This window comes from Tachyglossus aculeatus, chromosome 2 (genome assembly GCF_015852505.1).
Source record: "Tachyglossus aculeatus isolate mTacAcu1 chromosome 2, mTacAcu1.pri, whole genome shotgun sequence".
Taxonomy (NCBI): Eukaryota; Metazoa; Chordata; class Mammalia; order Monotremata; family Tachyglossidae; genus Tachyglossus; species Tachyglossus aculeatus.
In genome coordinates, this window is record NC_052067.1 from 4,575,304 (window position 1) to 4,600,115 (window position 24,812).

General features: G+C 50.3%; 1 protein-coding gene across 1 annotated transcript; it reads right to left on the reverse strand.

Moving 5' to 3' along the window:
• Window positions 1-870: 870 nt before the first annotated feature.
• On the reverse strand, window positions 871-15,770 carry NDUFA4 (NDUFA4 mitochondrial complex associated). Its single transcript, XM_038771602.1, has 4 exons — window positions 15,669-15,770; window positions 8,498-8,586; window positions 7,053-7,113; window positions 871-1,100 (listed from the first exon to the last, which is right to left on the reverse strand). The coding sequence occupies exons 1-4, from the start codon at window positions 15,708-15,710 to the stop codon at window positions 1,044-1,046; spliced, it is 249 nt and encodes an 82-aa protein (XP_038627530.1). The 5' UTR covers window positions 15,711-15,770; the 3' UTR covers window positions 871-1,043.
• Window positions 15,771-24,812: the final 9,042 nt, after the last annotated feature.

Below are 24,812 nucleotides of genomic sequence, written 5' to 3' on the forward strand. Positions count from 1 at the left end.
ACCATACTAAGCGCTTGGGAAGTACATATTGGCAACATATAGAGACGGTCCCTCCCCAACAGTGGGCTCACAGGCTAGAAGAATGTGTCTACAGAATGTGACAACTGTGCTGCCTTCTCAATCAATCAATCAAATTTATTGAGCGCTTACTGTGTGCAGAGCACTGTACTAAGTGCTTGGGAAGTATAAATCGGCAACATATAGGGACGGTCCCTCCCCAACAGCGGGCTCACGGGCTAGAAGAACGTGTCTAGGGAATGTGACAACTGTGTTGCCTTCTCCCAAGCGCTTAGCACAGTGCTCCGCCCACAGTGAGCACTCCATCCATTCATTCATTCATTCAATCGTATTTATTGAGCGGTTACTGTGTGCACAGCACTGTACTAAGCGCTAGGGAAGTCCAAGTTGGCAACATATAGGGACAGTCCCTCCCCAACAGCGGGCTCACAGTCTAGAAGAACGTTTCTAGGGAATGTGACAACTGTGTTGCCTTCTCCCAAGCGCTTAGCACAGTGCTCCGCCCACAGTGAGCACTCCAGTCATTCATTCATTCAATCGTATTTATTGAGCGCTTACTGTGTGCAGAGCACCGTACTACGCGCTTGGGAAGTACAAATTGGCAACACATAGAGACGGTCCCTCCCCAACGATGGGCTCACTGTGAGTCACTTCCCAAGCGCTTAGTACAGTGCTCTGCACACAGTAAGCGCTCAATAAATACGACTGATTGATTGATTGAGTCCATCAGCACCACCGATGATGACCCCAAGCTAGCTTTCTTTTCCCAGTAGGCTCCAGCGCTCCGTCCCCCGCGTCCGCACCCGAGCCCACTTGGGGTGGACGTTTAGAAGAAGCAGCGCCCGGGACGCCTTCCAAATTTTAAATATTTATTTGTCCCGTTAGACCCCCGGCGAGCTCGGGCGCCGACACGATCTTGCGCGGCCCCCGGGGGAACCGGGCTCTTTCCTGGCTGGACGTTGTGCGGATGGCTTCCTGAAGACCCTCGTATTGTGCGCCTTGTAACGGGGAGGCCCCGGCCCCGTTCAGAAGTCCGGGCCTTCCTTCTTCAGCTTGCTGTAGTCCGTATTCACGGCCACGAACTGGAAGAGAAAAGCAAACGGGAAAGCAGAGTGGAGGGATCGTCACAGGGAACTTCCCGGGAAAACCCGCGGCACGGGCTCCTAAGAGGACCAGAAATCTGCACCCTCCTCTGCACCGTGAGGTAGAAATAAATTTTTAATTCGGCTCCGTCCGGCCGATTAAGGCGGATTAAATGAAGTCTGGCGAGGGTTTGTTCCCCAGCCCACGGACGCGCGGGGCCCGAGAGAGCCGCTTGGCCTCATTCATTCATTCAATCGTATTTATTGAGCGCTTACTGTGTGCTAAACACTTGGGAGAGTCCAAGTTGGCAACGGATAGAGACGGTCCCTACCCGACAACGGGCTCAGAGTCCGAATTTCATTCATTCATTCAATTGTATTTATTGAGCGCTTACTGTGTCCTAAACACTTGGGAGAGTCCAAGTTGGCAACAGATAAAGACGGTCCCTACCCGACAACGGGCTCAGAGTCTGCATTTCATTCATTCATTCACTCAATCACATTTATTGAGCGCTTACAGTGTGCAGAGCACTGTACTAAGCGCTTGGGAAGTCCACGTTGGCAACAGATAGAGACGGTCCCTACCCAACAACGGGCTTAGAGTCTGCATTTCATTCATTCATTCAACTGTATTTATTGAGCACTTACAGTGTGCGGAGCACTCTACTAAGCGCAGCGTGGCTCAGTGGAAAGAGCCCGGGCTTTGGAGTCAGAGGTCACGGGTTCAAATCCCGGCTCCACCAATTGTCAGCTGTGTGACTTTGGGCAAGTCGCTTCACTTCTCTGGGCCTCAGTTCCCTCATCTGGAAAATGGGGACTAAGACTGTGAGCCCCCCGAGGGACAACCTGATCACCTTGTAACCTCCCCAGTGCTTAGAACAGTGCTTTGCACATAGTAAGCGCTTAATAAATGCCAAAGTACAAGTTGGCAACAGATAGAGATGGTCCCAACAACAGGCTCAGAGTCCCCATTTCATTCATTCATTCATTCAATCGTATTTATTGAGCGCTTACTGTGTGCAGAGCACTGTACTAAGCGCTTGGGAAGTACAAGTTGGCAACATATAGAGACAGTCTATAGTCCTTCCCAGTCTTGGGAAGGACAGTGTTGTCCTTCCCAAGCGCTTAGTACGGTGCTCTGCACACAGTAAGCGCTCAATAAATACGATTGATTGATCGATCAGCTTGGATGTACCCCAGCAGTGCTCGGTACAGGGCTGGGTACATACTAAGGGCTTAACAAGCAGCGTGGCTCAGCGGAAAGAGCCCGGGCTTTGGAGTCAGAGGTCATGGGTTCGAATCCCGCCTCAGCCACCTGTCTGCTGTGTGACCTTGGGCAAGTCACTTCACTTCTCTGAGCCTCAGTTCCCTCACCTGCAAAATGGGGCTTAAGACTATGAGCCCCACGTGGGACAACTTGATCACCTTGTATCCCCCCCCCAGCGCTTAGAACAGCGCTCTGCACATAGTAAGCGCTTAACAAATGCTATCGTTATTATTAATAGGCCCCCAAAAAGAAAACAGGGGAGGTGGTTGGGCGGAGAGGGCTCATCCGACCGAGCCCCCTGGAAAAGTCGATCGTTTCCCCGAGATTCCTCAAAGCGCTTCCTAAAAGCGGTGGCCAGGCCCCTCTCCGGCGGGCCGACTATTTGGGATGCGATTCCCACGTCCCGTCCTCCCAGCCCCCGGAGCGGGGGGTGTCCAAGCCGTGACCAAAACCTGCCGGTCTCAGCTGCGCAACATTGCCAAGATCCGCCCTTTCCTCTCCATCCCAACCGCTCCCCTGCTCATTCAAGCTCTCATCCTATCCCGTCTGGACTACAGCACCAGCCTTCTCCCTGATCTCCCATCCTCGTGTCTCTCTCTCCACTTCAATCCATACTTCATGCTGCTGCCCGGATTATCTTTGTCCAGAAACGCTCTGGGCATATCACTCCCCTCCTCAAAAACCTCCAATGGCTACCGATCAACCTGCGCATCAGGCAGAAACTCCTCACCCTGGGCTTCAAGGCCGTCCATCACCTCGCCCCCTCCTACCTCACCTCCCTTCTCTCCTTCTCCAGCCCAGCCCGCACCCTCCGCTCCTCCGCCGCTAATCTCCTCACCGTTAGGCCTCGTTCTCGCCCGTCCCGCCGTCGACCCCCGGCCCACGTCATCCCCCGGGCCTGGAATGCCCCCAATCCCTCTGCCCCTCCGCCAAGCTCGCTCTCTTCCTCCCTTCAAGGCCCTGCTGAGAGCTCACCTCCTCCAGGAGGCCTTCCCACACTGAGCCCCTTCCTTCCTCTCCCCCTCGTCCCCCTCTCCATCCCCCCCATCTTACCTCCTTCCCTTCCCCACAGCACCTGTATATATGGATAGATGTTTGTACAGATTTTTTTACTCTATTTATTTATTTAATTTACTTGTACATATCTATTCTATTTATTTTATTTTGTTAGTATGTTTGGTTTTGTTCTCTGTCTCCCCCTTTTAGACTGTGAGCCCACTGTTGGGTAGGGACTGTCTCTATATGTTGCCAACTTGGACTTCCCAAGCGCTTAGTACGGTGCTCTGCACATAGTAAGCGCTCAATAAATACAATTGATGAGGAGGAGGAGGAGGCCGCCAGCGGAGGCTGGGAAACGGTCCAGCCGACGACAGGGGGGTCAGGCCCACGTGCCGCCGCCGTGGGGGCCCCAGGAGGCGGGGAACGTGACCCCGGCTGCCCAGGGAACTCTTCCGAGGCGTCCAGCCCAGTCCCCTTTCGGTCCAAAAAGAGCGCCGACGCGACCCGTCCGCCCCCCAGGCTCCCTCCGGGCCGAGCGGGAGCGGCGCGGCCGGGCCCCAGAGGACCTCCGCTCTCACTCCGGCTCCGTCGCTTAATAAAAACGATGACCCAAGCGCTTAGTACAGCGCTCTGCACACAGTAAGCGCTCAATAAATACGATTGATGATGATGACGACAACGGTATTTGTTAAGCGCTTACTCCGTGCCAGGCGCTGTTCTGAGCGCCGGGGGAGGTACGAGGTGATCAGGCTGTCCCCCGGGGGGCTCACGGTCTTCATCCAGCGTGACTCAATGGAAAGAACACGGGCTTAGGGGTCAGAGGTGGTGGGTTCAAATCCCGGCTCCGCCAGTTGTCAGCTGTGCGACTTTGGGCAAGTCGCTTCACTTCTCTGGGCCTCAGTTCCCTCATCTGGAAAATGGGGATGAAGACTGGGAGCCCCAAGTGGTCTCCCCTTTTTAGACTGTGAGCCCACTGTTGGGCAGGGACTGTCTCTCTATGTTGCCAATTTGTACTTCCCAAGCGCTTAGTACAGTGCTCTGCACACAGTAAGCGCTCAATAAATACGATTGATGATGATGATGACAACCTCATCACCTTGTAACTGCCCCAGCGCTTAGAACAGTGCTTTGCACATAGTAAGCGCTTAATAAATGCCATTATTATTATTATTATTATTATTATTATTATTATTATTCTCTGGGCCTCATCTCCCTAGCGCTTACCACTGTGCTTGGCACCTTCTAGACTGTAAGCCCACTGTTGGGTATATACGTCTCTATATGTTACCAAACTTGCACTTCCCAAGCGCTTAGTACAGTGCTCTGCACACAGTAAGCGCTCAATAAATGCAATTGGATGAATAAATGAATGAATGAATGAGCCCAGGCTTAGGAGTTAGAGGTCGTGGGTTCGAATCCCAGCTCCACCAATTGTCAGCTGTGTGACTTTGGGCAAGTCACTTCACTTCTCTGGGCCTCAGTTCCCTCATCTGGAAAATGGGGATTAAGGCTGGGAGCCCCACATGTGGGACAACTTGATCATCTTGCAACCTCCCTAGCGCTTAGCACTGAGCTTTGCACCTTCTAGACTGTAAGCCCACTGTTGGGTATATATGTCTCTATATGTTACCAAACTTGTACTTCCCCAGCGCTCAGTCCAGTGCTCCGCACACAGTAAGCGCTCAATAAATGCAACTGAATGAATGAATGAATGAAAGAGCTCGGGCTTAGGAGTTAGAGGTCGTGGGTTCAAATCCCAGCTCCGCCAATTGTCAGCTGTATGACTTTGGGCAAGTCACTTCACTTCTCTGGGCCTCAGTTCCCTCATCTGGAAAATGGGGATTAAGACTGGGAGACCCCACCTGGGACAACCTGATCATCTTGCAACCACCCTAGCGCTTAGCACTGAGCTTTGCACCTTCTAGACTGTAAGCCCACTGTTGGGTATATACGTCCCTATATGTTACCAAACTTGTACTTCCCAAGCGCTTAGTACAGTGCTCTGCACACAGTAAGCGCTCAATAAATGCAATTGAATGAATGAATAAATGAAAGAGCCCAGGATTAGGAGTTAGAGGTCGTGGGTTCGAATCCTGGCTCCGCCAATGGTCAGCTGTGTGACTCTGGGCAAGTCACTTCACTTCTCTGGGCCTCAGTTCCTTCATCTGTAAAGTGGGGATGAAGACTGGGAGCCCCCCGTGGGACAACCCGATCACCTTGTGTCCTCCCCAGCGCTTAGAACAGTGCTTTGCACGTAGTAAGCGCTTAACAAATGCCATTATTATTCATCGTCATTTTCCAGATGAAGTGACCGAGGCACAGAGAAGCGACTCGCCCAAAGTCCCACGGCTGACAAGCGGCGGAGCCGGGATTCGAACCCACGACCTGTGACTCCAAAGCCCGTCCTTTTCCCACTAAGCCGCGCTGCTTCTCGACCGGCTGCGTGACCGCGGGCAAGTCACCTCACTGGGCCTCAGTCTGCTCCTCTGCAAAATGGGGACTGGATACCAGTTCCTCCCTCTTACTCTGCGAGCCCCAGGCGAGCTCCACCATCCCGTCTCGTCATCAATCAATCAGTCGCATTTATTGAGCGCTTACTGTGTGCAGAGCACCGTACTAAGCGCTTGGGAAGTACAAGTTGGCAACATATAGAGACGGGCACTTAATCAACTGCACGGTTCTTATTTTTATTAAGGGTCGCGTCTTCGGTTTATTACCCACCCTTCGGCCCGACCGAGCAGCCGCTCCCAAGCGCTCAATAAATACCACAGCGTGGCTCAGTGGGAAAGAGCTCGGGTTTGGGAGTCACGGGTTCTAATCCCGGCTCCGCCATTGGGCAAGTCCCTTCACTTCTCTGGGCCTCAGTTCCCTCATCTGGAAAATGGGGATGAAGACTGTGAGCCCCACGTGGGACAACCTGATGACCTTGTATCTCCCCCATTGATTAGAACGGTGCTTGGCACATAGTAAGCGCTTAACAAATACCAAAATTCGTACTAATTCGCTAATTAACAGTGCTTGTTAAATGCCACGAGACAACAGACTGGACATGACGCCAGCCTGTGAGCCCACTGTTGGGTAGGGACCGTCTCTCTATGTTGCCAACTTGGACTTCCCAAGCGCTTAGTACAGTGCTCTGCACCCAGTAAGCGCTCAATAAATACGATTGATTGATTGACGCCCGAACCACACGGTGCTTGCGGTCTAGGAGGTCAGAGGCCGGGTGTCCTGCCCGTTTTTATTTTATTTTTTAGCGCTCAATAAATACGATTGATTGGTTGACGCCCGAACCACACGGTGCTTGCGGTCTAGGAGGTCAGGGGCCGGGTGTCCTGCCCGTTTTTATTTTATTTTTTAGCGCTCAATAAATACGATTGATTGATTGACGCCCGAACCACACGGTGCTTGCGGTCTAGGAGGTCAGGGGCCGGGTGTCCCGCCCGTTTTTATTTTATTTTTTAGCGCTCAATAGATACGATTGATCGACTGACACCCGAACCACACGGTGCTTGCGGTCTAGGAGGTCAGAGGCCGGGTGTCCTGCCCGTTTTTATTTTATTTTTTGGCAGACGAGGAGGCGTGAAGCCCAGAGAAGCCGCGTCCCTTGCCCGCGGTTGAACACGGTGTATTTTTCCACCCCGACTCCGTGTATTTTCCACCCCGACTCCCAAGTTGGGCAGCTTTACCTTGTACTGGTCCGTGGGTCTCAGCTTGTTCCAAGGTTCGGGGTTGTTCTTTCTGTCCCAGCTTTTAAGAGAGAAGGCACGAAGACGTTATTTATTTATTCTATTTATTTTATTTTAATATGTTTCACTTTGTTGTCCGTCTCCCCCTTCTAGACTGTGAACCCGCTGTTGGGGAGGGACCGTCTCTAGATGGTGCCGACTTGGACTTCCCAAGCGCTTGGTCCAGTGCTCTGCACGTGGTGGGTGCTCAATAAATACGATTGATTGATTGATTAGGCATTCAACTTTCTGGTGTCACAGTCTCGCATCCGCCTGATCACCTTGTAACCTCCCCAGCGCTTAGAACAGTGCTTTGCACATAGTAAGCGCTTAATAAATGCCATTATTATTATTATTATTACTACAGTGCTCTGCACACGGTAAGCGCTCACTAAATACAATTGAATGAATGAATGAATGAATGGACGGCAGATGGCATTTGCCTGCCCCCTTTACGCTGGAGGAGAGCCAAATCATCACCATCAATCGTATTTATTGAGCGCTTACTGTGTGCAGAGCACTGTGCTAAGCGCTTGGGAAGTACAAGTTGGCAACATATAGAGACAGTCCCTATTTCAAACGAAAAGGCAGCGTGGCTCAGTGGAAAGAGCCCGGGCTTTGGAGTCAGAGGTCATGGGTTCAAATCCCGGCTCCGCCCCTTGTCAGCTGGGTGACTTTGGGCAAGTCACTTCACTTCTCTGGGCCTCAGTTCCCTCATCTGGAAAATGGGGATGAAGACTGTGAGCCCCCCTGTGTGACTTTGGGCAAGTCATTTCAATCAATCAATTGTACTTATTGAGCGCTTACTGTGTGCAGAGCACTGTACTAAGCGCTTGGGAAGTCCAAGTTGGCAACTTATAGAGACGGTCCCCTACCCAGATCCTCATTTAAGTAATTAATTAGCAATGGCATTTGTTAAGCGCTTACTAGGTGCAAAGCACCGTTCTAAGCGCTGGGGAGGTTCCAAGGTGATCAGGTTGTCCCACGGGGGGCTCACAGGCTTCATCCCCATTTTACAGATGAGGGAACTGAGGCCCAGGGAAGTGAAGTCACTTGCCCAAAGTCACTTGCCCAGCTGAGCCGGGATTTCACCCGACGAGGAACCCCGTGTGGCTATCAATCAATCAATCAATCAATCAATCGTATTTATTGAGCGCTTACTATGTGCAGAGCACTGTACTAAGCGCTTGGGAAGTACAAATTGGCAACACATAGAGGCAGTCCCTACCCAACAGTGGGCTCACAGTCTAAAAGGGGGAGACAGAGAACAGAACCAAACATACCAACAAAATAAAATAAATAGGATAGAAATGTACAAGTAAAATAAATAAATAAATAAATAAATAGAGTAATAAATATGTACAAATATGTGTGGCTAGCGGGTTTGGTGGCCAGTCGGCTCTTACCTGACATCGGGGTTGAACAGGGCGAGGCGCATGACGTACAGAGCGGCTCCGGTGCCCCCGGCTCCGATGAACAGGAACAGGGGGATCAACTAGGACGAGAGGAAGAAGACGGACGATTGGAGAAAAGGGGAGGGGAGCGGGTCCCTTAATAATAATAATAATAATAATAATAATAATAGCACTTATTAAGCGCTAACTAGGTGCAAAGCATCATCATCATCATCATCAATCGTATTTATTGAGCGCTTACTATGTGCAGAGCACTGTACTAAGCGCTTGGGAAGTACAAATTGGCAACATATACAGTCATCATCATCATCATCAATCGTATTTATTGAGCGCTTACTATGTGCAGAGCACTGTACTAAGCGCTTGGGAAGTCCAAATTGGCAACATCTAGAGACAGTCCCTACCCAACAGTGGGCTCACAGTCTAAAAGGGGGAGACAGAGAACAAAACCAAACATACTAACAAAATAAAATAAATAGGATAGAGATGGACAAGTAAAATAAATAGAGTAATAGATACGTACAAACATATATACATCTATACAGGTGCTGTGGGGAAGGGAAGGAGGTAAGACGGGGGGATGGAGAGGGGGACGAGGGGGAGAGGAAGTAAGGGGCTCAGTCTGGGAAGGCCTCCTGGAGGAGGTGAGCTCTCAGCAGGGCCTTGAAGGGAGGAAGAGAGCTAGCTTGGCGGATGGGCAGAGGGATGGAGGGCATTCCAGGCACTGTTCTAAGCGCTGGGGAGGTTACAAGGTGATCAGGTTGTCCCACGGGGGGCTCACGGTCTTCATCCCCATCTTCCAGATGAGGTAACTGAGGCTCAGAGAAGTGAAGTGGCTTGCCAAAAGTCACACAGCTGACGATTGGTGGAGCCGGAATTTGAATCCCTGACCTCTGACTCCAAAGCCACGCCCTTCCCCGACAAATCCCTCACTTCCTCTTCTCCCCCTCCCTTCTGCTTCGTCGCCTTGGATTTGCTCCCTTTATTCACCCCTCCAGCGCTTACGTACACATCTGCAATTTATTTCTCTTAACGGCCGTCTCCCCCCGAAAGGGAGTGTAGCTACCGACTCGGACTTATAGGTGTCCTCTCCCAAGAGAAGCAGCGTGGCTCAGTGGAAAGAGGACGGGCTTTGGAGTCCGAAGTCGTGGGTTCGAATCCCGGCTCCGCCAACTGTCATTCATTCATTCAATCGTATTTAGTGAGCACTTACTGTGTGCAGAGCACTGTACTAAGCGCTTGGGCTCTAGACCGTGAGCCCACTGTTGGGTAGGGACCGTCTCTATATGCTGCCAACTTGCACTTCCCAAGCGCTTAGTACAGTGCTCTGCACACAGTAAGCGCTTAATAAATATGATTGAATGAATGAATGAATGGGAAGTACAAGTTGGCAACATCATCATCATCAATCGTATTTATTGAGTGCTTACTGTGTGCAGAGCACTGTACTAAGCGCTTGGGCTCCAGACTGTGAGCCCACTGTTGGGTAGGGACCATCTCTATATGTTGCCAACTTGTGCTTCCCAAGCGCTTAGTACAGTGCTCTGCACACAGTAAGCGCTCCATAAATACGATTGAATGAATGAATGAATGAATGGGAAATACAAGTTGGCAACATAAGTTGTCAGCTGTGTGACTTTGGGCAAGTCATTTCGCTTCTCTGGGCCTCAGTTCCCTCATCTGTCAAATGGGGATGAATCAATCAATCAATCAATCGTATTTACTGAGCGCTTACTATGTGCAGAGCACTGTACTAAGCGCTTGGGAAGTACAAATTGGCAACACATAGAGACAGTCCCTACCCAACAGTGGGCTCACAGTCTAAAAGGGGGAGACAGAGAACAAAACCAAACATACCAACAAAATAAAATAAACAGGATAGAAATGTACAAGTAAAATAAATAAATAGAGTAATAAATATGTACAACCAAATATACATATATACAGGTGCTGTGGGGAAGGGAAGGAGGTAAGATGGGGGGATGGAGAGGGGGACGAGGGGGAGAGGAAGGAAGGGGAATGAAGACCATGAGCCCCTCGTGGGACATCCTGATCACCCTGTAACCTCCCCGGCGCTTAGAACAGTGCTTTGCACATAGTAAGAGCTTCATAAATGCCATCATCGGTATTATTATCATTACAGTGGTTTGAATACCGATCAGTGTTTACTAAATTCTCAACAGAGCGCTCTTGCACGGGTTGACGCCCCGACACCACTGTCCGATTGCGGCAGAGCCGGATCACGGGTCGTCTCCCGCCCTCGGGAAGTGGAAGGAAACGATTCCTAAGTAGTCCGCAGCGATAAAACAGGGAGTGAAGTTGGCAGGGTGTGGTGGCACAATTCAATTCCCACCTCTTCCCTCCCACGTCAATGTTGAAGGATGGATGAATTCATCTTCTAGACTGTGAGCCCGCTGTTGGGTGGGGACCGTCTCTATATGTTGCCAACTTGGACTTCCCAAGTGCTTAGTACAGTGCTCTGCACACAGTAAGCGCTCAATAAATACGATTGAATCAATGAATGAATTTCTGGATTGTGAGCCTGTTGTTGTGTAAGGATTTGTTCTATTTTGACACCCGTCTACACGTTTTGTTTTGTTGCCTGTCTCCCCCTGCTAGACTGTGAGCCCGTTGTCGGGTAGGGACCGTCTCTAGATGTTGCCAACTTGGACTTCCCAAGCGCTTAGTACAGTGCTCTGCACACAGTAAGCGCTCAATAAATACGACTGAATGAATGAATCTCTAGACTGTGAGCCTGTTGCGTAAGGATTTGTTCTGACGATTGTGACACCCGTCTACACGTTTTGTTTTGCCGCCTGTCTCCCCCTTCTAGACTGTGAGCCCGCTGTTGGGGAGGGACCGCCTCTAGATGTTGCCGACTTGGACTTCCCAAGCGCTTAGTACAGTGCTCCGCACACAGTAAGTGCTCAATAAATACGATCGAACGAATACATGAACGAATTGTCCCTACTTGTTGCCGAATTGTACTTTCCAAGCGCTTAGTACAGTGCTCGGCACACAGTAAGCGCTCAATATGTGGCTCAGTGGAAAGAGCACGGGCTTTGGAGACAGAGGTCGTGGGTTCGAATCCCAGCTCCGCCACATGTCCGCTGTGTGACTTTGGGCAAGTCACTTCACTTCTCTGGGCCTCAGTTCCCTCATCTGTAAAATGGGGCTGATGACTGTGAGCCCCAAGTGGGACAACCTGATCACCTTGTATCCCCCCAGCGCTTAAAACAGTGCTTTGCACACAGTAAGCGCTTAATAAATGCCATCATTACTATTAAAATGGGGATTAGGACTGTGAGCCCCCCCCCCATGGGACAACCTGATCACACTGTAACCTCCCCAGCGCTTAGAACAGTGCTTTGCACACAGCAAGCGCTTAATAAATGCCATCATTATCGTTAAAATGGGGGTGAAGACTGTGAGCCCCCGTGGGACAACCTGATCACCTTGTAACCTCCCCAGCGCTTAGAACAGTGCTTTGCACATAGTAAGCGCTTAACAAATGCCATCATTATTATTATAATTATTATGAATACACGAGATTGGCGTTGTCTACGGTCCTTGTCCCATGCGGAGCTCAGGGCCCCGGGGGTGGGGGGGGGGAGCAGTAATTCACTCATTCATTCAATCGTATTTATTGAGCGCTTACTGTAATGAAGCCCAGAGAAGTGAAGTGACTTGCCCGGGGTCACACAGCAGGCCGGAGGAGAATGCGGGCGGACGGCCTGCAGGCCCGGGCTCCACCTAGTATGTGGGTGGCTGGGTGGGTGTGTAAACCTGTATATCTGTTTGTACATACTTATTACTCTATTTATTTATTTATTTTATTTGTACGTATTTATTCTATTTATTTTATTTTGTTACCATGTGTTGTTTTGTTGTCTGTCTCCCCCTTCTAGACCGCGAGCCCGCTGTTGGGTAGGGACCGTCTCTGTGTGTTGCCGACTTGCGCTTCCCGAGCGCTTAGTCCAGTGCTCTGCACACCGTAAGCGCTCAATAAATACGATCGAATGAATACCTCTATATGTTTGTACATGTTTATCACTCTGTTTATTTATTTTACTTGTACATATTAATTCTATTTATTTTATCTTGTTAATCTGTTTTCTTTTGTCGTCTGTCTCCCCCTTCTAGACTGTGAGCCCGCTGTTGGGTAGGGACCGTGTCCGTATGTCGTTGACTTGTATTTCCCAAGTGCTTAGTGCAGTGCTCTGCACACAGTAAGCGCTCAATATGACTGAATTTGTATATCTGTTTGTACATATTTATTACTCTATTTATTTATTTATTTTACTTGTACGTATTTATTCTATTTATTTTATCTTGTTAACATGTTTTGTTTTGTTGTCTGTCTCCCCCTTCTAGCCCGTGAGCCCGCTGTTGGGTAGGGACCGTCTCTAGATGTTGCCAACTTGGACTTCCCAAGCGCTTAGTACAGCGCTCTGCACACAGTAAGCGCTCAATAAATATGATCGAATGAACGGATGAAAGTGGGTGGGTGGGGTGTGCCGTTTCTGGGTGCAGCTGCGGCTCGGGTGTCGAGGAGGGGAATTCATTCATTCATTCAGTCATATTTATTGAGCGCTTACTGTGTGCAGAGCACTGTACTAAGCGCTTGGGAAGTAAAGTTGATGGGGAAGGGGCCCCCCATGGAGGGAAAGCCCACTGTTGGGTAGGGACTGTCTCTATGTGTTGCCAATTTGTACTTCCCAAGCGCTTAGTACAGTGCTCTGCACATAGTAAGCGCTCAATAAATATGATTGATGATAATGATGATGACACGGGGGGGGGGGTGGGGGCGGGAGGGGACAGCCGGACATCAGGAGTGCTCAGCCAGGCCCTTGGGAGGGGTGGCGTGTCACGGAGGCCTCAGCCTGGCAGAGGGTCCTGGGTTCTAATCCCAGCTCCTCCACTTCTCTGCTGTGTGACCTTGGGCAAGTCACTGAGCAGCAGCGTGGCTCTGTGATTGGAGTCAGAGATCGTGGGTTCGAATCCCGACTCCGCCAACTGTCAGATGGGTGACCTTGGACAAGTCCCTTCACGTCTCTGGGCCTCAGTTCCCTCATCTGGAAAATGGGGATTGAGACTGTGAGCCCCACGTGGGACACCCTGATCACCTTGTAAACTCCCCAGGGCTTAGAGCAGTGCAGGGCACATTCATTCATTCGTTCATTCAATCGTATTCATTGAGCGCTTACTGTGTGCAGAGCACTGTAGTAAGCGCTTGGGGAGTACAAGTTTGGGCACATAGTAAGCGCCTCCCAAGGGCCCACCTTTTACTTCTCTGGGCCTCAGTTCCCTCATCTCTAAAATGGGGATTGAGACTGTGAGCCCCACGTGGGGCAACCTGATCACCTTGTAAGCTTCCCAGCGCTTAGAACAGTGCTTGGCATATAGTAAGCACTAAATAAATGCCATCATTATGATTATTATGACGATTATTATAACAATGGAACCATCCCAGCGCTTAGAACAGTGCTTGGCACGTAGTAAGCGCTTAATAAATGTCATCATTATTATTATTATTACAATGGAACCATCCCGGCGCTTAGAACAGTGCTTGGCACGTAGTAAGCGCTTAATAAATGTCATCATTATGATTATTATTACAATGGAACCATCCCGGCGCTTAGAACAGTGCTTGGCACGTAGTAAGTGCTTAATAAATGCCATCATTACGATTATTATTATGATTATTATTACAATGGAACCACCCCAGCGCTTAGAACAGTGCTGGGCACATAGTGAGCGCTTAATACCATCATTATGACTATTATTATTATTATTACAATATAACCACCCCAGCGCTTAGAACAGTGCTGGGCACATAGTGAGCGCTTAATACCATTATTATTATGATGATGATTATTACAATAGAGCCACCCCAGCGCTTAGAACAGTGCTGGGCACATAGTGAGCACTTAATACCATTATTATCATGATGATTATTATTACAATGGGGCCACCCCAGCGCTTAGAACAGTGCTGGGCACATAGTGAGCGCTTACTACCATTATTATTATGATGATGATTATTACAATGGAACCACCCCGGCGCTTAGAACAGTGCTGAGCACATAGTGAGCGCCTAATACCATTATTATGATGATGATTATTATTACAATGGAACCACCCCGGCGCTTAGGACAGTGCTGGGCACATAGTGAGCGCTTAATACCATTATTATGATGATGATTATTATTACAATGGAACCACCCCAGCGCTCAGAACAGTGCTGAGCACATAGTGAGCGCCTAATACCATTATTATGATGATTATTATTATTACAATGGAGCCACCCCAGCGCTTAGAACAGTGCTGGGCACATAGTGAGCGCTTAATACCATTATTACTATGATGATTATTATTACAATGGAACCACCCCGGCGCTTAGAACACTGCTGGGCACATAGCGCTTAATACCATTATTATGATGATGATGATTATTACAATGGAACCACCCCAGCGCTTAGCACAGTGCTGGGCACATAGTGAGCGCTTACTACCATTATTATGATGATGATTATTACTACAATGGAACCACCCCAGCGCTTAGAACAGTGCTGGGCACCTAGTGAGCGCTTAATACCATTATTATTATGATGATGATTATTACAATGGAGCCACCCCAGCGCTTAGAGCAGGGCTGGGCACATAGTGAGCGCTTAATACCATCACTTTTATGATGATTATTACTACGATATAACCACCCCAGCGCTTAAAACAGTGCGGGGCACATAGTGAGCGCTTAATAAATGCCACCACTGTGACTATTATTATTATTATTACAATATAACCTCCCCAGCGCTTAGAACAGTGCTGGGCACATAGTAAGCGCTTAATCCATGCCATTATTATGATTATTGTTACAATGGAACCATCCCAGCGCTGGGCACGTGGTGAGCGCTTAATAAATGCCATCATTATGATTCTGATTATTACAATGGAACCATCCCAGCGCTTAGAACAGTGCTGGGCACGTAGTAGGCGCTTAATAAATGCCATAATAATAATAATAATAATAATAATAATAATAAAAGGGGGATGAAGGCTGTGAGGTGAGTAGGCCAAGGTCACATGGCGGGCGCCACCATGACGGGCCCTGGGGGTTGCCCGGGGGGTCAGAGGTCATGGGGGGGTCAGGGGTCACTCACACTGGGGTGCTTCTTGGCCTGAGTGACCATCAGACGGAACATGATGGCGGCGGGGTCTCCTTCACCTTCTCCTCCGTCCTCCTCTGGGCGCCCAATGTCACTGAGGCCCGAGGACGGCGCGAGGGGCGGGGCCTGCCCGGGAGGAGACGGGCCGCCATTGGTCGGCTCCCGGGGGGAAACGGGCCCTGATTGGGCGCCGCCCGGGAGGACTCGGCCCGCCATTGGGCGGACGGGAGAGGGGCGGGGCCGGCCCGGAGACGGGTCCGGATTGGACGGCGCCCGTGTGGGGACGGGTCGTGATTGGACGCCGCCCGGCAGGGGACGGGCCGTGATTGGGCGGGCGCTGAGGGGAGAGGGCGGGGCGGGCCGTGATTGGGCGGGAGCTGAGGGGGGGAAGGGGGCGGGGACGAACCTGAGACAGACCCGGATTGGGCGGCGCCCGGGAAGAGACGGGCCGTGATTGGATGCCTCCCGGGAGGGCTCGGGACGCCATTGGTCAGAGGGGTGGGGGGCGGGGCCTGCCCGGAGACGGGCCGCCATTGGGCGCGGGCTGACGAGAAATGGGCGGGGCCCGGTTGGGGACGGGCCGCCATTAGGCGGAATCTGAGGAGAGCGGGGGAAGCATTCATTCATTCATTCATTCATTCATTCATTCATTCATTCATTCATTCATTCATTCATTCATTCATTCATTCATTCATTCATTCATTCATTCACTTTTTTTTAATGGCATTTATTAAGCGCTTACTGTTTGCAAAGCACTGTTCTAAGCGCTGGGGAGGTTACAAGGTGATCAGGTTGTCCCACAGGGGGCTCACAGTTTTAGCCCCATTATACAGATGAGGTAACTGAGGCCCAGAGAAGTTAAGTGAGCCCACTGTTGGGTAGGGACCGTCTCTATATGTTGCCAATTTGTACTTCCCAAGCGCTTGGTACAGTGCTCTGCACACAGTAAGCGCTCAATAAATACGATTGATGATGAAGTGACTTGCCCAAAGTCACCCAGCTGACAATTGGCAGAGCTTCGTTCATTCATTCATTCATTCATTCATTCATTCCATCAATCAATCAATCAATCGTATTTATTGAGCGCTTACGGTGTGCAGAGCACTGTACTAAGCGCTTGGGAAATACAAGTTGGTGACACACAGGTACGGTCCCTACCCAACAGCGGGCTCACAGTCTAGAAGGGGCAGCGTGGCTCAGTGGAAAGAGCCCGGGCTTTGGAGTCAGAGGTCGTGGGTTCTAATCCCGACTCCGCCATCTGTCTGCTGTGGGACCTTGGGCAAGTCACTTCTCTGGTCCTCAGTTCCCTCATCTGGAAAATGGGGGTGAAGCCCGTGAGCCCCGTGTGGGGCAACCTGTTTATCTCGTATCCGCCCTAGCGCTTAGAACAGTGCTTTGTACTTCCAAAGCGCCTAGTAATAATAATAATAATAATAACATTTATTAAGTGCTTACTATGTGCAAAGCACTGTTCTAAGCGCTGGGGAGGTTACAAGGTGATCAGGTTGTCCCACGGGGGGCTCACAGTCTTCACCCCCATTTTCCAGATGAGGGAACTGAGGCCCAGAGAAGTGATGTCTCCCCTTTTTAGACTGTGAGCCCACAGTTGGGTAAGGACTGTCTCTATATGTTGCCAACTTGTACTTCCCTAGCGCTTGGTATAGTGCAATGCACACAGTAAGTGCTCAATAAATGCGATTGATTGATTGAAATGACTTGCCCAGAGTCACACAGCTGACAAGTGGCAGAGTCGGGATTTGAACGCATGACCTCTGATTCCAAAGCCCGGGCTCTTTCCATTGAGCAACACTGCCTCAATGACCTCAACTGTAAAATGGGGATGAAGACTGTGAGTCCCCCGTGGGACAACCTGATCCCCTTGTAACCTCTCCAGTGCTTAGAACAGTGCTTGGCACATAGTAAGCGCTTAGTAAATGCCATCATTATCATTAGCGAAGCAGCATGGCTCAGTGGAAAGAGCCCGGGCTTGAGAGTCAGAGGTCATGGGTTTGAATCCCAGCTCCGCCACTTGTCAGCTGTGTGACTTTGGGCAAGTCACTTCACTTCTCTGGGCCTCAGTTACTGCGGGCCCACTGTTGGGTAGGGACCGTCTCTATATGTTGCCAACTTGTATTTCCCAAGTGCTTAGTACAGTGCTCTGCACACAGTTGTTCTCTGTCTCCCCCTTTTAGACTGTGAGCCCACTGTTGGGTAGGGACTGTATCTATATGTTGCCAACTTGTACTTCCCAAGCGCTTAGCACAGTGCTCTGCACGCAGTAAGCGCTCAATAAATACGATTGATTGATTGCCTGCCTGACAGGCGCGCGCAGGCCGAGAAGCTACGGCGCCTGCGCCAACCAGTCCATCGGTGGCGGGGAGGGGTGGGGAGAGACGGCCGGCCGGGGCGCATGCGCGTACCAGTCCCGCGAGGGCGAGAGGGGTGCGCATGCGCGAAGCAGTCTCTAGGGGGCGGGGGAGGGCGGGGAGAGCGCGCGTGCGCGAAGGAGTCCCTCGCGGGCGTGGAGGAAAACGCACATGTGTTTAGCAGTCCCTCGGGGGTGGGCTGAGGAGCGTGGTTTTATTCATTCATTCATTCATTCATTCTCTCTGATCTCCCATCCTCGTGTCTCTCTCCACTTCAATCCATACTTCATGCTGCTGCCCGGATTATCTTTGTCCAGAAACACTCTGGGCATGTTACTCCCCTCCTCAATAATCTCCAGTGGCTACCAATCAACCTGCGCATCAGGCAGAAACTCCTCACCCTGGGCTTCAAGGCTGTCCATCCCCTCGCCCCCTCCTACCTCACGTCCCTTCTCTCCTTCTCCAGCCCAGCCCTCACCCTCCGCTCCTCTGCCGCTAATCTCCTCCCCGTTAGGCCTCGTTCTCGCCTGTCCCGCCATCGACCCCCGGCCCACGTCATCCCCCGGGCCTGGAATGCCCCCAATCCCTCTGCCCACCCGCCAAGCTAGCTCTCTTCCTCCCTTCAAGGCCCTGCTGAGAGCTCACCTCCTCCAGGAGGCCTTCCCAGACTGAGCCCCATCCTCCCTCTCCCCCTTGTCCCCCCTCCATCCCCCATCTTACCTCCTTCCCTTCCCCACAGCACCTGTATATATGTATATATGTTTGTACATATTTATTACTCTATTTATTTATTCTCATTTTCTTCTTCTTCTTCTCATCTTCATTTATTCTTCTACAGCCCAGCCCGCACCCTCCGCTCCTCCGCCGCTAATCTCCTCACCGTTAGGCCTCGTTCTCGCTTGTCCCGCCATCGACCCCCGGCCCACGTCCTCCCCCGGGCCTGGAATAGCATCCCTCTGCCCATCCGCCAAGCTAGCTCTCTTCCTCCCTTCAAGGCCCTACTGAGAGCTCACCTCCTCCAGGAGGCCTTCCCACACTGAGCCCCTTCCTTCCTCTCCCCCTCGTCCCCCTCTCCTTCCCCCCATCTTACCTCCTTCCCTTCCCCACATCACCTGTATATATGTATATATGTTTGTACATATTTATTACTCTATTTATTTATTTATTTTACTTGTCCATATCTATTCTATTTATTTTATTTTGTTAGTATGTTTGGTCTTGTTCTCTGTCTCCCCCTTTTAGACTGTGAGCCCACTGTTGGGTAGGGACTGTCTCTATATGTTGCCAATTTGTACTTCCCAAGCGCTTAGTACAGTGCTCTGCACATAGTAAGGGCTCAATAAATACGACTGATCGATTGATTTTACTTGTACATATCTATTCTATTTATTTTATTTTGTTGGTATGTTTGGTTTTGTTCTCTGTCTCCCCCTTTTAGACTGTGAGCCCACTGTTGGGTAGGGACTGTCTCTACATGTTGCCAATTTGTACTTCCCAAGCGCTTAGTACAGTGCTCTGCACATAGTAAGCGCTCAATAAATACGATTGAGGATGATGAGAAGCGGCCGAGGCGCATGCGCGAGCCAGTCCGGCGGGAGGGTATTAGCGTGCATGCGCGAACCGGTCCCGCGGGGGGAGAGCGCGCGTGCGTGAAGCGGTTCTTCAGGGGCGGGTGGGCTGGGAGATTGGGGGCAGTACGCATGCGCAAGCTTGTCCGGCGGGCGAGGGAGGAAGAGCGCATGCGCGATGCGGTCCCTCGGGGGCGAGGCGAGCGTGCGTCAGCGTGCGTGCGTGCGTCAGCGTGCGTCAGGCCTTGCCCCTTGGCAGGCCTAGTTGTTGGCAGGGTTGCCCACTGTTGCCTGGCAACGCTAGGGCCCCAACCGTCCTGCTCAGCCCCCCGTTCGTCCAAACAGTAGCACCAAGCACGACATCCTGCCCCTCATCCCCCGCTTCCCAATGGCCTCCCTTCCCCCCTCTCCTCACGCATCCGGGGTAGGAAGTCAGGTGGCAAAGGAAGGAAGGAAGGAAGGAGGGGAGGGAGGAAGGGGCGCCCAGCCCTCAAAGGTTGCTAGGAAGGGGCGTGATTTGATTGTATTTTATTTTTTTCCCAGCGAAATGAGCAGGGACAGACGGTAACTATGGTATGTAGGACCCCCCCTCCCCCACGGTTTGGCAACTAATAATGACATTAATTGTAATAATAATGGTATTTGTTAAGCGCTTACTATGTATTGACATGGTGGCTTTCGGGCCAGGTGGGGCAGGTGGAGGGGAGGAAATGGGCAGCTCGGTAGGGGAAAACAGCCCTTGGAGACAGCCATGCTTTTCATCATCATCATCATCATAATGCCATCATTATTATTATTATTATAATGACGGTATTTGTTAAGCGCTTACTATGTGCAAAGCTCTGTTCTAAGCACTGGGGAGGTTACAAGGTGATCAGGTTGTCCCACGGGGGGGCTCACAGTTTTAATCCCCATTTGACAGATGAGGTAACTGAGGCCCAGTGAATTGACTTTCCCAAAGTCACCCAGCTGACAGTTGGCGGAGCCGGGATTTGAACCCATGACCTCCGACTCCAAAGCCCGGGCTCTTTCCATTGAGCCACGCTGCTTCATCATCTTCATTCATTCATTCATATTTATCGAGCGCTTACTGTGTGCAGAGCACTGTACTAAGCGCTTGGGAAGTAGAAGTTGGCAACATATAGAGACGGTCCCTACCTAATAATAATAATAATGATGATGATGGCATTTGTTAAGTTCTTACTATGTGCCAAGCACTGTTCTAAGCGCTGGGGGGATACAAGGTGATCAGGTTGTCCCACGTGGAGCTCACAGTCTTCATCCCCATTTTACAGATGAGGGAATTTAGGCCTAGAGAAGTGAAGTGACTTGCCCAAATTCACACAGCTGACAGTTGGCGGAGTCAGGATAATAATAATAATAATGATGGTATCTATTAAGCGCTTACTATGTGCAAAGCACTATTCTAAGCGCTGGGGGAGATACAAGGTGATCAGGTTGTGCCACGTGGGGCTCACAGTCTTAATCCCCATTTTACAGATGAGGGAACTGAGGCCCAGAGAAGTTAAGTGGCTTGCCCAAAGTCACACAGCTGACAATTGGCAGGGTTGGGATTTGAAGCCATGACCTCTGACTCCAAAGCCCGAGCTCTTTCCACTGAGCCACGCTGCTTCTCTGTATTCATTCATTCAATAATATTTATTGAGCGCTTACTGTGTGCAGAGCACTGGACTAAGCACTTGGGAAGTCCAAGTGGGCAACATGTAGAGACGGTCCCTACCCAACAACGGGCTCACAGTCTAGAAGGAGGAGACAGACAACAAAACTCCACATGTGTTAAGTCCCTTTCCACATGGGGCTAACAGTCTTCATCCCCATTTTAAAAATAATTTTCAGCCCCATTTAAAAAAAAATATAATAATAGTACTTGTTAAGCGCTTACTATGTGCCCAGCCCTGTTCTAAGTGCCGGGGTACATACAAGGTAATCAGGTGGTCCCACATGGGGCTCGCAGTCTTCATCCCCATTTTACAGATGAGGGAACTGAGGCCCAGAGGAGCGAAGCAGCTTGCCCAAGGTCACCCAGCGGAGGTGGGATTAGAACCCGTGCCCTCTGACTCCCAAGCCCGGGCTCTTATGTTGCCAATTTGTACTTCCCAAGCGCTTAGTACAGTGCTCTGCACATAGTAAGCGCTCAATAAATACGATTGATTGATTGATTGATTTCCACTGAGCCACGCTGCCTCACAGCAGCGTTGAACCTGAAGAACCCGTGGGGGGAAACAGAGGCCCAAAAGGATCCAGCAGTCAATTCATCAATTGGGCGGGCGAAGGAGGTGGCCCGCAAGCAGCAGCCTTCTCCTCAAGAGAGGGATGCTCGGCGGCCTTGGGCAGGTCACTTCCCTGGACCTCAGTTTCCTCATCTGTAGAATGGGACAGGGGCCTCTGTGGGACAGGGACTGTGACCAACCCGACGACCTTCTATCTACTGCAGTGCTTACATCATCATCATGGCATTTATTAAGCGCTTACTATGTGCAAAGCACTGTTCTAAGCGCTGGGGTGGTCACAAGGTGATCAGGTTGTCCCACGGGGGGCTCACAGTCTTCATCCCCATTTGACAGATGAGGAAACTGAGGGACAGAGAAGCGAAGTGACTCGCCCAAAGTCACACAGCTGACAGTTGGCAGAGCCGGGATTTGAACCCACGACCTCTGACTCCCAAGTCCGGGATCTTTCCACTGAGCCACGCTGCTTCTCTTACTTGGGTTGGCTCATAGTAAGTGATTAATAAGTGATTAGAGAAGCAGCGTGGCTCAGTGGAAAGAGCACGGGCTTTGGAGTCCGAGATCATGGGTTCAAATCCCGGCTCCGCCACTTGTTAGCTCTGTGACTTTGGACAGGTCGCTTAACTTCTCTGGGCCTCAGTTCCCTCATCTGGAAAATGGGGACTAAGATTGCGAGCCCCCCGGTGAGACGACCTGAACACCTTGTAACCTCCCCAGGGCTTAGAACAGTGCTTTGCACATAGTAAGCGCTTAATAAATGTCATTATTATTATTATTATGTATCATAATTTATTATTGAGGGGAGGAGGGGGCACGTCAGCTCCTTGTGGGCAGCGAATGTGTGTGCTTATTATTAATAATAATAATAATGGTGGCATTTGTTAAGCGCTTACTATGTGCAAAGCACTGTTCTAAGCACTGGGGGAATACATGGTGATCTGGTTGTCCCACGTGGGGCTCACCGTCTTCATCCCCATTTTCCAGATGAGGGAACTGAGGCTCAGAGAAGCTAAGCGACTTGCCCAAGGTCACACAGCAGACATGTGGCAGAGCCGGGATTCGAACCCATGACCTCTGACTCCAAAGCCCGGGCTCTTTCTAACTGAGCCGCGTCGTATTGTCCTCTCCTAAGTGCTTAGTTTAGTGCTGTGCTCGCAGTTATCGATACAGTTGACGACTTGACACCTGTCCACATGTTTTGTTTTGTTGTCTGTCTCTTTCTAGGCTGTGAGCCCGTTGTTGGGTAGGGACCGTCTCCATATGTCGCCGACTTGGACTTCCCAAGCGCTTAGTACAGTGCTCTGCGCACAGAAAGTGCTCAATAAATACGAATGAATGAATGAATTGAATGAACAAAGGAATGAATGAATGAAAAGGTGGGAAGGGAAGGAGGAGAACTGTGAGATGGGTTCAGGTTCAGGGAGGAGGTGAGCAGAGGGAGAAAGAGGGCAGAGTAAACACAGGGGCTGTGGGAGACAAGTGGAACGTGGTGGGAGAAAAAAATGGAATAATAATAATAATAATAATAATGGCATTTATTAAGCACTTACTATATGCGAAGCACTGTTCTAAGCACTGGGGAGATTACAAGGTGATCAGGTTGTCCCACGGGGGGCTCACAGTCTTCATCCCCATTTTATTATGGCATTTATTAAGCACTTACTATGTGCAAAGCACTGTTCTAAGCGCTGGGGAGGTTACAAGGTGATCAGGTTGTCCCACGGGGGGCTCACAGTCTTCACCCCCATTTTATTATTATTATTGTTATGGCATTTATTAAGCACTTACTATGTGCAAAGCACTGTTCTAAGCGCTGGGGAGGTTACAAGGTGATCAGGTTGTCCCACGAGGGGCTCACAGTCTTCATCCCCATTTTATTATTATTATGGCTTTTATTAAGCACTTACTATGTGCAAAGCACTGTTCTAAGCACTGGGGGGATACAAGGTGATCAGGTTGTCCCACGGGGGGCTCACTGTCTTCATCCCCATTTTATTATTATTATACCATTTATTAAGCTCTTACTATGTGCAAAGCACTGTTCTAAGTGCTGGGGAGGTTACAAGGTGATCAGGTTGTCCCACGGGGGGCTCACAGTCTAAATCCCTATTAATACTCTATCTATCTATTTATTTATTTATTTATTTATTTATTTATTTATTTATTTATTTATTTATTTCACTTGTACATATCTATTCTATTTATTTTATTTTGTTAGTATGGTTTTGTTCTCTGTCTCCCCCCTTTTAGACTGTGAGCCCACTGTTGGGTAGGGACTGTCTCTATATGTTGCCAACTTGGACTTCCCAAGCGCTTAGGACAGTGCTCTGCGCACAGTAAGCGCTCAATAAATACGATTGATTGATTCATTCATCCCCGTTTTCCAGATGAGGTAACTGAGGCCAAGAGAAGTGAAGTGACTTGCCCACAGTCACACAGCTGACAATTGGCGGAGCCGGGATATGAACCCGTGACCTCTGACTCCAAAGCCTGGGCTCTTTCCACTGAGCCACGCTGCCTCAATGGTATAATGGTATGTGTTAAGCGCTTACTATGTGCCAACCACTGTTTTGAGCGCTGGGGGAGGTACCAGGTCATCAGGTGGCCCCACGTGGGGCTCACAGTCTCCATCCCCATTTTACGGATGAGGGAACTGAGGCCCAGAGAAGTGATGCGACTCGCCCAAGGCCACCCGGCGGACGGGTGGCGGAGCCGGGATTAATAATTAGCGATTGGAGAAGGAGCCCGGACTTGGGAGTCCGAGGTCCTGGGTTCCAGAGAAGCAGCGTGGCTCAGTGGAAAGAGCCCGGGCTTTGGAGTCAGAGGTCATGGGTTCAAATCCCGGCTCTGCCACTTGTCAGCTGTGTGACTTTGGGCAAGTCACTTCACTTCTCTGGGCCTCAGTTCCCTCATCTGTAAAATGGGCATGAAGACTGTGAGCCCCCTGTGGGACAA

Bases quoted from the DNA above. Each gene is read 5' to 3' on its own strand.
- NDUFA4 (XM_038771602.1), bottom strand. From the start codon at position 15,710: ATGTTCCGTCTGATGGTCACTCAGGCCAAGAAGCACCCCAGT. The intron at 7,114-8,497 runs GTAAGAGCCGAC...CTCTCTTAAAAG, and splicing joins CTGTTCAACCCCGATGTCAG to CTGGGACAGAAAGAACAACC. The intron at 1,101-7,052 runs GTAAAGCTGCCC...TTTCTCTTCCAG, and splicing joins GACCCACGGACCAGTACAAG to TTCGTGGCCGTGAATACGGA.